The sequence below is a fragment of the Thalassophryne amazonica genome, chromosome 12 (assembly GCF_902500255.1).
Source record: "Thalassophryne amazonica chromosome 12, fThaAma1.1, whole genome shotgun sequence".
In the NCBI taxonomy this organism is placed as follows: domain Eukaryota; kingdom Metazoa; phylum Chordata; class Actinopteri; order Batrachoidiformes; family Batrachoididae; genus Thalassophryne; species Thalassophryne amazonica.
Genome location: NC_047114.1, coordinates 42557821 through 42571117, shown reverse-complemented (window position 1 = coordinate 42571117; position 13297 = coordinate 42557821). Strand labels below are relative to the sequence as shown.

The 13297-nt window shown below is 38.8% G+C and overlaps 1 protein-coding gene across 3 annotated transcripts in view; it reads right to left on the bottom strand.

The window, feature by feature from the left end:
- LOC117522690 (CTD small phosphatase-like protein) overlaps positions 1 to 13297 on the bottom strand; it is a 60167-nt gene that overhangs the window by 25279 nt on the left and 21591 nt on the right. For 2 of the 3 annotated variants that reach the window (XR_004564290.1, XM_034184147.1), the window contains exons 2-3: positions 4963 to 5120; positions 4713 to 4745 (exon numbers count right to left, since the gene is read on the bottom strand). Coding sequence is in view for 2 of the 3 variants with exons in the window: in XM_034184147.1 (XP_034040038.1) it covers positions 4713 to 4745; positions 4963 to 5120 (191 nt within the window). In the remaining variant the exon portion in view is untranslated. The remainder of the gene's footprint in view (positions 1 to 4712; positions 4746 to 4962; positions 5121 to 13297) is intronic. The other variant, XM_034184148.1, reaches the window with a different exon arrangement.

The window sequence follows — 13297 nt, the reverse complement described above, 5'->3', positions numbered from 1 at the left end:
AAACAAGGTTACAATGGGCTAAGGAAAAGCAATTGTGGACTGTGGATGACTGGATGAAAGTCATATTCAGTGATGAATCTCGAATCTGCATTGGGCAAGGTGATGATGCTGGAACTTTTGTTTGGTGCCTTTCCAATGAGATTTATAAAGATGACTGCCTGAAGAGAACATGTAAATTTCCACAGTCATTGATGATATGGGGCTGCATGTCAGGTAAAGGCACTGGGGAGATGGCTGCCATTACATCATCAATAAATGCACAAGTTTATGTTGATATTTTGGACAATTGAAAGGATGCTTGGGGATGATGAAATCATTTTTCAAGATGATAATGCATCTTGCCATAGAGCAAAAACTGCAAAAACATTCCTTGCAAAAAGACACATAGGGTCAATGTCATGGCCTGCAAATAGTCCGGATCTTAATCCAATTGAAAATCTTTGGTGGAAGTTGAAGAAAATGGTCCATGACAAGGCTCCAACCTGCAAAGCTGATCTAGCAACAGCAATCAGAGAAAGTTGGAGCCAGATTGATGAAGAGTACTGTTTGTCACTCATTAAGCCCATGCCTCAGAGACTGCAAGCTGTTATAAAAGCCAGAGGTGGTGCAACAAAATACTAGTGATGTGTTGGAGCGTTCTTTTGTTTTTCATGATTCCATAATTTATTCCTCAGAATTGAGTGATTCCATATTTTTTTCCCTCTGCTTGGTCTAAAAAAGTAACCGTTACTGACTGCCACAATTTTTTTTCCTGATTTCTTATAGTGTTTCTTAAAGCCAGAAAGTTGCCATTTGAAATGACTTTAGTTTTGTGTCATGTCTGTGATCTGCTTTTTTTCTACAAAATTAAACAACTGAATGAACATCCTCCGAGGCCGGTGATTCCATAATTTTTGCCAGGGGTTGTAATAGCCCAATTTCATAGCCTTAAGAGTGTGCATATCATGAATGCTTGGTCTTGTTGGATTTGTGAGAACCTACTGGTACCTTGTTTCCCATGTAACAATAAGAAATATACTCAAAACCTGGATTAATCTTTTTAGTCACATAGCACTACACTACTGTATGTTGCCAAACCTGTAAACGTGCACCACGTGAGTTAAAAACCCTGATTTCTGGTCATTTCTGGAAAACTTTCATCACTGCAGGGCTGTGAAATGAAAATTGTAAAATCCGAGGAAAATTCGCAGGGGGTCTCCCCAGGAGCCGGGGTCTAGGGCCTTGTGGGGTCCCAAAAACCAAATTAAATTTTCATCTACTGATACATTTTCAACATCTCCTGGAAGAACAAATCTCAAAATTAGTGCATATTAAGATTCAACCTTTCATATGAACCATCAATGATCATGCTGAAATAACAGAATATGATGTGGAAGTAGGACCTGGAATGATTTTCCTTTCAATTGTGAACCAAATTATGCATTAACTCAGAACAATTAAACTACATGAAATTCATGAAGACTGAAAAGACTGTTAAACCATGTCAAAAACCACAGCTAAAGATTGAAGAATATTTTAAAAATCAGGGTAAAATATCAACATAACTTATAGTAAAAAAGCCAAACGTTGTGTAAATTCCTGTAAATCCACTCAAAGCCACAGTGTCTTTTTTACGTAAAAAGTTTCATGTTTCATGTTATAACGTGATATTTACCACGTTATAACGTGATACCACGTTATTTAGTGATATGAAATTATCATGTTATTTCATGATGCGGTATTTTCACGTTATAACGAGAAATTATCACATTATAACAAGAAATTATCATGTTATTTCGTGATATAAAATTATCACGTTATTCCGAGATAAGAAATTATCACGTTATTCTGAGATATGCAACTATCACGTTATTTCGTGTTAAGTTTTTATCATGTTATTTCATATGTGGGCTATTCAGCGCTTCAACACTTCCCAGGTTCAGTCAAGGAACATGGCTCGTCTGTGATGTAGGGGGATTTAAGGATCAATAAAAAGCATGAGCCAATACTTTTGCTATTTGTTTTCAGAGTAAAAAAAAAAAAAAAAGCAGCCTTAGATAAGTAGCGCCCTTTACTGGTATTCTACCGCCCTCTAGTGGCAGAATAGCAGAACAGGTATATTGGCTGTGTATCAAAGTAAAACCATATTGATGTTTTCACGCTATAACATAAAAATACCATGAAATAACGTGATAAATGTTTATCACAAAATAACATGATAATTTCATAATTCAAAATAACGTGATAATTTCATATTATGAAATAACGTGATATTCATATCTCAGAATAACGTGATTTCTTATCATGAAATAACATAATTTCACGATAAAACGTGAAAATACCATATCATGAAATAACATGATAGTTGTGCATCACGAAATAACGTGATAGATATCACATTATAACGTAATAAATATCACGTTATAACATGAAACCTTTCACGTTATTACATTACTGAGTCAAATTATATTTATATGGCTGGCAGCTCCACATCGCCGTAATGTAGCCTAAATTCATTCAAAGCCACAATGTCTTTTTTTCCCAATGAAAGAAAGTCTAGATTAATGAAAGAAAAAAGTCACATAATCTTTTCTGAAATCCTGTTTGAACAGCACAATGTTTATTTTCCAGAGCGAGAGAAAAAAAATTCTTACCAGTTCGCTTTTCCCGTTTATCTTTCAGGTGTGTTCATGAAGCCAGCAACAATTCCACGGATTCTTGTCCTTATTACACTTCTCGCCATCTTCACTCTGTCTGATGTCACGCCGTGACACAGACATGCTGCAAAATTCTTTTAAAAACTTGAAAGTTCTAAAAGTGTGCGATGTCCACATGCTACATTTAGCTAACGCACAGAAGCCACACAGTGTCACCGCAGCAACCAACCAGTCCCGCTTTGCGACAACTGTCCTAACAGCCAGGCTTGAGTGGCATTTTTTATCCGCGAATCTCCGCGGATCCGAGGAAACTGATTTGTATCTGTAACACACAGATCAATGTCCGCGGACTTATAAAACTTGCATGATGTCGTAAAAAAAAAAAGAACGCTTTGCGATAAGCATTTATAAACTCAGTAACGATCACGATTAAAGAGTACAACACTAACAAACCACCCCGCCCATGATGAAATACGCAGAATCCCGCGGAGTCTTCACAGCCCTGTCACTGGTGTATGTGTGTGCTTAATTTGAACCCTGCGTTGATTTTTGGAAACCCCACATAAATTCAAACTCATGCACTAAATGTGTTGGAGTCCAACCCAACTCCGCCCCATTCCTTATGATGTATGCTGTATAGTAGAGGACCTAGCTTAGACATGTATGCACATCACTGAGGAGAGGATAACTTAACTGTTCTAGACTAATATCAACCCAATGAACAAATTGGGATATGTGCGAAAATCTCTATACAGGACGAACAGCTCAAAAATGACCATGCCTTTTTTCATCCCGAGTGTTACTTCAACTACAGCTCTATTTTCTAAACTACAGCAGCTATAGATTTCCAAGGTATTCAAAATGTTCAGAATAACCAATACATGTTTGGGAGGGTCATAGAAAAGTGTAAAATCTCTATTTTAATATTTTAAGAGAAAATGGCTAAAATAAGTGGGTCAACTTATTACTGTACATTGAAAGAAAACAAACATTTGCCAAACAATGAAATTTTATTTTCAGTCATACAGTTATCAATGGAATATTGATTTAAAGTGAAAAACACAAAACAAAACTTGGTCCTTTAGCAGACAGCAGTATCTAGAGATCTTAAATGTTTTAAAGATTATCAAAAAAATTTCCCAACAGCCAATAGCTCAGAAAGTTACTGAATATATGTGGCTATTCTGGACTGTATGTAGGTCATGTGACCTAATGTTTTCTAGCGGTTATCTCTTAAATTTTACACTCTTCTATGACCCTTCTAAACATGTACTGGAACGAAAAAGGGAGTGGTCATTTTCGGCTATTTGTCCCAGATAGAGATTTTGGCACATATACAAAGTTACTCACTGGGGTCATATTAGTCTAGAACAGTTGAGTTATTCTCTATTAAATGATGTGCATACATGTCTAAGCTAGGTCCTAGAATAGTACAATCAGTCTGCCCCAGAAAAAGAACAGCTCAAATAAGTAACGCAAAGCACAATACTGTAGTGACATTCATGTTCATGAGGGTGTAACCTTTGTGACCACAACTGCATGTTCACTATGTTGGTAATAGACGCTTGTAAGTGTGCTGTGCAAAAATAAAATGTTAACATATCTTATCTGTAAATAATGTTATCAGATTACCAGACAGTTACATATCTTATCTGTAAATAATGTTATCAGATTACCAGACAGTTACTTGATGTCAAAGAACTCCTCAAAGAACTGAGCCCCAAACACGTGATTGGGACATCCACAATAAATAATACAGCAGATGACTTGCATGGAAGCACTTGAAGTAATTAAAAACCTTTAGTTGTTAGAATGTTAGTGTCACTGTATAAAAAAAAAAGTTTTAAAGCATACCAAACACCAAGTGTTGCTGATGGTGATCAGGTGCACCAGTACAGCGTAACCCCACAGGTGCACATAAACCTTGCATAAAGCCAAAGCAGCCATCAGCTGAAGCAAAATATGATAGGAGAGTGAAGACCCTCTGAGGAGCAATGGGGCCCACACAGACAAGAAGTGCCAACAGCAGGAGCATGCAGAGGAGGAACAAAACAAAAATAAAAAAGCAATACATACACTAGGGACAGGAATGACCTCGACCTGGTCACACTACAAGAGAGAGACACGAGTTCAAAAACAAGAGAAGGAAGAACCAAAAAATAAAAAGACACATGGAAGAAAAAAAAGGCAAACACTTTACAACAGCACAGTAATTCACACTTTACAAGTCTACAAAATGACATGATAAGCAGATGTTAGTAAGAAGCAATTTCCAGGTACAGTCTATGTTCTTGTGCATTTAAATGAGTTTAGGGGAGCAGCTCACCTTGGGTGGTGTTCCATTCTCTTCAACAGGTGGCGGCAGGGAGCTGGTGTTAGGATTGGTGGCAGGTGGCTCCACATTGTAGTTGCGGAAGCAGCATAAGAATGTTCTGAAGATGCTCCGGCTCCTCTGCTTCTTTAGGCTGCTGTTGGCCTGGGAAGCTGTCAAAACAATATGACAGTGGGGCAGGAAATGAGCAGCAGAGAAGTGGATATACAAAGAGAGAAAATGAACAAACAAAACAAAAATCTTCTGCCATAAAGATGGAGACCACTGAAGTTGGAAAACACTGAAATTTAGTTATCCATTCGGGCAGCACAATATTGTAAAATCTAACATCGCGGGATTATAATTTTTGTAATATATACTGAGGGTTGAAAAAAAAACGCAAGAATTTTCACACAACTTGAATACATCTATTTGGAAAGAACAACTTGAATGATTACGGTGATTTTGAAGGAGTATGAATCTGCATAGAAAATAAAACTTTACTAAAAGAGAGTGCAAAGAACACTGACATTACCCATTTTTGGCCAACATCATCTTTTCTGTATCCAAACTAATTCCATACAGTGGATGATTTTGTTTTTATGCACCATTTGTGTTTTTCTTCTATTTCACTGACTTTCTGCAAATCGCCACTACAGAGAAAGGCTTCTTATACAGTCAAATACGACACAAAGCAAACATATGGTTTTTCCATACAGACATTTCATAGAGTCCTACATATACAGATGGACAAAATCATTAGCTCCCTCTAAAATTTTACATTTTCTTCAAAATGTTCCCAAGTGCTTTGTGAACAGAGCAAGGATTCTTCAGCATACCACTTCTAAACATCCTATTTTTATTTTAGGTACTAACATAGTTTTACTTTGCACATAGAAATAAAATGATTTCACAAAAACTAAAAATTACCAGTGTGAAAATTATTAGCCCCCTTAAGAACTGACAGTTTTATTGAGCCACAACACAAATCACTGTTGTACAATGATGTGCTTCAAAGGAAAACTAAGTAAGATCGGTCAGTTTTTGTCCTTTCATCTGCTTTATTTGTCACATTTTCTTCCCACAGAGCTCCCCCTACAGAGTGGGAGCATATATGTCACAAAACTGTTGTAAAAACACTGCCAGCCACCCCCCCCATGTGCATTTGTTTTTAATGCGGAACCATGGTAGATCTCCTCTCTCTCTCCCTCAAACATGCACAATTTCTCTCTCTGCAACGACATGCTGTGAGCACAGCACACGATCAGTGAGGAAATATGATGTTGTGCTTTCAGATCACAACTCTGCTCCAAATCTCCCCCCAGCAGCAGAAACACAGGTCTGCATCTGTTTTTCACACTTCTTTATCTTTCAGCTCTGCTATTCCAGGAAAGTATGACTGAAGTAGATCCATTTTTGACATCTCAGTCTGTCTCAGTGTTTTTTCCTCTTCTTCCAACAACATATTTTTTTCTTCTATTGTTTCGCTGGCTCTGTAATAATTATGAACACGTATAAAGTCTTTCATGGCGTGTTGATATAACCACTAGATCACCAGTGCCTCAATAGGGGAGCATGTATCTGTTGTTGGTATAGTTTTGTAAGGTGGTTCATATTTCTCATGAGACAGAGACTCTCATTCACACGGCACAAGGACGGTGTCCCTCAAGTTGTTAGGATGTTTTTCCATTACAAGACAATTGGTGGGGGAGCAAGAGGCCCCCATTCTCCCCAAAACAAGTCATTTAACCATTATAATTACTCCCAAACTGTAAAATAAAAGTTACTTAGTTCCCCTTTAACTTTGTAATGCTCAAAGCTTGTAAAATCAAGATAAACTGATGGTATCTCCTAATGTACACAGTACAAAACCTTCAGTTAGCAGTGATGAAAGTGGCCCGGGGGGGGTTGGTAAGGTTAGACCTTACTTGTGTGAAGCACCTGGTGGCAGCTTAGTTGTGATTTGGCGCTATATAAATAAAATAAATTGAAATTGAATTGCTAATTTTAGTTATAAAAATGATATTTTCCCATATTGGCAAGACGACAGAACTATAATACAGTCTGTCACATGGTTTAGAATACAGTGTTATTACTATTCCATTAAAAAAAAAAAAAAAAAAAAAAAAAAAAAATCACATTTGCATTGGGCTGCTACTGTTCTCTCTCTACATTTATCTCAACATTTTACTTAAACAATTTGTGCTTTTGTAACAACTGATATTATCTTAACATGAACAAAAAAACTGACAAGTAAAGCTGCACTTAGTGTTCATTAAATTAAGAATATCACTATTATTTCTCAGGAACACTGATTTGGGTTTGAATTTGATTCTTCAATTTCAATTCAATTTATTCAATCATGACAGCGTTGTCTCATGGTGCTTCACAGAAAACAACTCAAAATACAAATCAAAATGGACCAAAAGATCAAAGAGCATAATTAAAAGACTAAAAGCACAATAAAAGAGTAAAAAAGTTAAAAAACAAAAAACATAACAATATGCTAATCATATAAAAGAGAAAACAAATGCGTGTTCAATCTGGTCTTGAAAGTCTCCACAGAGACCGACTGCTTCACTGAAGCAGGGAGATCATTCCACAGAACAGGGGCACGATAAAAGACGGCTCTATGACCCGCAGACTTTTTAATTCACCCTAAGGACACAAAGTAATCCTGCATCCTGTAAACACAAAGCCCGGGCTGGTACGTAGGGTTTAAGTAGATCAGCTAGATAGGGTGGTGCCAGTCCATGAACAATTTTATAGGCCAGTAACAGAACCTTAAAATTTGATCTCACTGGGACAGGAAGTCAGTGAAGAGATGCCAAAATGGGAGTAATGTAGTCAAACTATCTGCTTCGTGTCAAAAGTCTGGCAGAAGCATTCTGAACCAACTGAAGACCCCTAATTCTGGACTGCTGCAACCCAGAAAATAGAAATTGCAGTAATCCAATCTAGAAGAGACAAGTTACACAATACCTTTCTATTGGACACATAACGCTTGGCCCTAGGTGACCTTGGAAGGTCAATCCTGCTTAATTAAGTTTTGAGCCAAACAGAATAAACAAAGATTAAACTTGGAAGCGTGTGTGTTAGGCAAGAATTAGATTGCTCAGGTTTGGACAGAATTGGTGAAATGTCAACACAAAACAGAACCATCTATTTTATGGTCTCAATGAATTGAAAAGGAATCATTTGCATGACTCGGTGTCAAATGTGTAATTATTCACTTATATAAATGGGAAACGCAATAACACGGATTTTACCGTCCATTGATGGCGTTAGCATTTCTGGGATACTGACAATTTATGTGTCATGCAAAACAAAGCACAAATGTTTTTCACATTAATATTTGACTTTTAGAGCATGTTAAAATGTTTATATTTTCCTCCAGCTGGACATTTCCCGCCCATGTACAGAACCATAAAATGCAAATTTAGAAGGCGAGAGTTTGCATGGAGACAATTCAAAGTAAATACTTCCCAAAGACAGATTTTGAAACATGACATAAAAACTCAAAGACTTACCAAAAGTTTTAGCTTTTTCTGCATGATAAAAAAAAAAAAAAAAAAAAAAAAAAAAAAAAAAAAAAAAAAAAAAAAAAAAAAAAAATCAGGTTGCCGTTTTCATCCGCTTTGCTTATAGTTTCAGCACAGTGTGGACTACCTAGTAAAATCTGTAATGGCGCTTCTCATTTGCTGCTGTATGGACATTTATCCTTTAGTCTCGGATTCGGACATTAAAACATGAGACTTAATATCCACTGTGGCGTTTCAGAGATGTTTCTAAACAAATTTACAGATACGAATATTATGAAAAAAGCTGGGATAGTGGTATGTTTACCACTGTGTTACATCACCTTTACTTCTAACAACACTCAATAAGCGTTTGGGAACTGAGGACACTAACTGTTGAAGCTTTGGAGGTGGAATTCTTTCCCATTCTTGCTTGATGTACGACTTCAGTTGTTCAACAGTCCGGGGTCTCTGTTGTCGTATTTTGCACTTCATAATGTGCCACACATTTTCAATGGGCGACAGGTCTGGACTGCAGGGAGGCCAATCTAGTACCTGCACTCTTTTACTACAAAGCCACGCGGTTGTAACACATGCAGAATGTGGCTTGGCATTGTCTTGGTGAAATAAGCAGGGACGTCCCTGAAAAAGACGTTGCTTGGATGGCAGCATGTGTTGCTCCAAAACCTGGATGTACTTTTCAGCATTGATGGTGCCATCACAGATGTGTAAGTTGCCCATGCCACGGGCACTAACACACCCCCATACCATCACAGATGCTGGCTTTTGAACTTTGCGGTGGTAACAATCTGGATGGTCTTTTTCCTCTTTTGTCCAAAGGACACGATGTCCATGATTTCCAAAAACAATTTGAAATGTGGACTCATCAGACCACAGCACACTTTTCCACTTTGTGTCTGTCCATTTCAAATGAGCTTGGGTCCAGAGAAGGTGGCATTTCTGGATGTCGATGTATGGCTTTCACTTTGCATGGTAGAGTTTTAACTTGCATTTGTAGATGTAGCGACAAACTGTGTTAACTGACAATGGTTTTCTGAAGTGTTCCTGAGCCCACACGGTAAGATCCTTTACACAATATCAGTTTTCATGCAGTGCCGCCTGACGGATCGAAGGTCACTGGCATTAAATGTTGGTTTTCAGGCTTGCCGCTTATGTGTAGAAAGTTCTCTGAATCTTCTGATTATATTATGGACTGTAGATGATGGAATCCCTAAATTCCTTGCAACTGAACATTGAGAAACATTGTTCTTAAACTGCTGAACTATTTTTTCACGCAGTTGTTCACAAAGTGGTGATCCCCTCGCCATCTTTGCTTGTGAATGGCTAAGCCTTTTGGGCATGCTCTTTTTATACCCAATAATGACACGCACCTGTTTCCAATTAACCTGTTCACCTGTGGAATGTTCCAAACAGGTGCTCTTTGAGCATTCGTCAACTTTCCCAGTCTTTTGTTGCCCCTGTGAAATGTGTTGCAGGCATCCATTTCAAAATGAGCAAATATTTGCACAAAAACAAAAAAGTTTATCAGTTTGAACATTAAATAGCTTGTCTTTGTGGTGTATTCAATTGAACTGCTGCAAATCCATGATGGCAATTGTTGGCATTGTTCACTGGATGCTCAAAAAGCCAGACAGTGAAGTAGAAATCGCTTGCATATCCAGACACGTTGTTGTGTCAACTTTAGCAAAAAACAGGAATGGATGCGACAAAATGATCATGCTGCACACTCAGTGTGAAAGGTCCTTAACTCACTATGAGTATACTGCTGCCATTTTTAACTGCTGCATCTGCTCAGTACCAACACAGTCAGACCAGGCATACAGACACTGTATATATTTTAAAGAACGCAAAGCGTAAATGTTTCTAAACCTCACCATGGGTATGCTGCTGTTTGTTGCCTCACCACTGCACGATGAGAGACAGCGAGGCGATACAAACTGTTTTAAAGCACTGAGAGTTGCCATCAAAACAGTGGACGAACAGCTCGTCACATCCAGCGGCAATACATTGAAAATATGATGATGGGATTACTGTTATGTGTACCAAACATCTTACATGGTGGTTTGATAATACAGTGAGCCCGTATAGACCCCTAATCTTAATAAGACTTTACTGGCATTATGCACGTGAACTACATAACTAAGGTTTTGTTTTTTTTATGTTAAATTCAGTGTAATAGAATTATTAATCAAAAAGTTACTTGGCTGAATGACTTCTGTCAGCCATACAGTGACAATTCAGAACACGTATGCTGCAAGTGCCCATCGCCTCTCATTCCACGAGTACAGAGTATGGCCTAAATCAGACCCTCTGCTTTTATTAATAGTGACAAGCTGGAAGCCACACGCTCCTCCCATCTCTTGTTACCCTGTCATAGCTCCTGTCATTTGATTGGCTCATGAACCTACATTTTGAAAGGTTGCTTACATTTAACTCCCATGTTTCAGTTGACAGTTGAGTGACTGAAGCAGCCTGAACAAGTACTGGGAACAGTAGGGAGGGAAGGTGGGAGGTCTTCAGACCCCACAGTCTATACAAGGCTGCATTCCACTCCAGCCATTAGCCCCCCCCCCCCCCCCCCAAGCTCAAACAACCAGAATGCTTTGCAACTGAAGCATTATGTCATGTTATTCTCGCATCATGACACAGTCCCACTTTGTACTCCTGACCTTAAACAGTAGGCATATGCCATATGTCAAATAACCCCCCAAGATAAATCACTCAAGACGATAACCTTCAGAGAACCTCACATTTTTCTTCAAATCTGCTTTGAGAAAAGAATTTTGTTAAACCAAAACAGAGGCAGTTCGGGTCTTGTTCACACTATCACTGCCACACCTGCCCCTATTAAGTTCTTTTTTGGAATTCGGAGTATGGTTTGTGTAGGCCTTTGCAATAAAATGACAGTGATATATATTGTAATAGACATAAAATAGCAGGAAGAAATGGTAGCTCAAACATTTAATGCTTTCAATGAAAAACAGACACCACCAGGAAGCACTGCCTATGACAACCTTTCATATAGGCCCCCTGACACTTGCACGATTTTGATCTGCGTACTTGCACGCCGTGCACGAGAGTAAACTCATCTCAAGCTCACTGTAAACTGGTGTAAACTCTGTGCGGCGTCATGCACATGCGCAAAGAAAATTTTGAAATGTTCAAAATCTCCATCACGCATTAATGACGTGAACTGCAAGTGAACATTGCGCAAACAATTCAAAAACACTGCATGAGTCCCAGTGCTTGCGTCAGCGCACCGCATCAGAGACCGCTCGTCTGAACGATTTCACAGCTGCTTACAAGAAGGACTGAACATGCAACTGTTTTACCAAGCTATTAAACATGACAATTACAGGGCTGTGAAATGAAAATAGTGAAATCCGAGGAAAATTTGCAGGGGGTTGAGCGGGGGTCTAGGGCCCGTTGGGCCCCGGAAATCAAATAAATTTTGTATGTCATGTTATACACTCAACAAAAATATAAACGCAACACTTTTGGTTTTGCTCCCATTTTGTATGAGATGAACTCAAAGATCTAAAACTTTTTCCACATACACAATATCACCATTTCCCTCAAATATTGTTCACAAACCAGTCTAAATCTGTGATAGTGAGCACTTCTCCTTTGCTGAGATAATCCATCCCACCTCACAGGTGTGCCATATCAAGATGCTGATTAGACACCATGATTAGTGCACAGGTGTGCCTTAGACTGCCCACAATAAAAGGCCACTCTGAAAGGTGCAGTTTTATCACACAGCACAATGCCACAGATGTCGCAAGATTTGAGGGAACATGCAGTTGGCATGCTGACAGCAGGAATGTCAACCAGAGCTGTTGCTCGTGTATTGAATGTTCATTTCTCTACCATAAGCCGTCTCCAAAGTCGTTTCAGAGAATTTGGCAGTACATCCAACCAGCCTCACAACCGCAGACCACGTGTAACCACACCAGCCCAGGACCTCCACATCCAGCATGTTTACCTCCAAGATCGTCTGAGACCAGCCACTCGGACAGCTGCTGAAACAATCAGTTTGCATAACCAAAGAATTTCTGCACAAACTGTCAGAAACCGTCTCAGGGAAGCTCATCTGCATGCTCGTCGTCCTCATCGGGGTCTCGACCTGACTCCAGTTCGTCGTCGTAACCGACTTGAGTGGGCAAATGCTCACATTCGCTGGCGTTTGGCACGTGGGAGAGGTGTTCTCTTCACGGATGATGCGAAGGAGATGTGTTGCACTGCATGAGGCAAATGGTGGTCACACCAGATACTGACTGGTATCCCCCCCAATAAAACAAAACTGCACCTTTCAGAGTGGCCTTTTATTGTGGGCAGTCTAAGGCACACCTGTGCACTAATCATGGTGTCTAATCAGCATCCTGATATGGCACACCTGTGAGGTGGGATGGATTATCTCAGCAACGGAGAAGTGCTCACTATCACAGATTTAGACTGGTTTGTGAACAATATTTGAGGGAAATGGTGATATTGTGTATGTGGAAAAAGTTTTAGATCTTTGAGTTCATCTCATACAAAATGGGAGCAAAACCAAAAGTGTTGCGTTTATATTTTTGTTGAGTATATTTACAGCATCTCCTGGAAGAAAAAAAATCTCAACAGAAGCGCATATTTAAACAATCCTAGACTCAACTTTTCATTTGAACTGTCAATGATAATGTTGAAATAACAGAATATGACATGGAAGTAGGACCTGGAATGATTTTCCTTTTAATTGTAAAACAAATTATGCCTTAACTCAGAACAATTAAACTACATGAAATTCATGAAGACTGAAAGGAGTGTTAGTA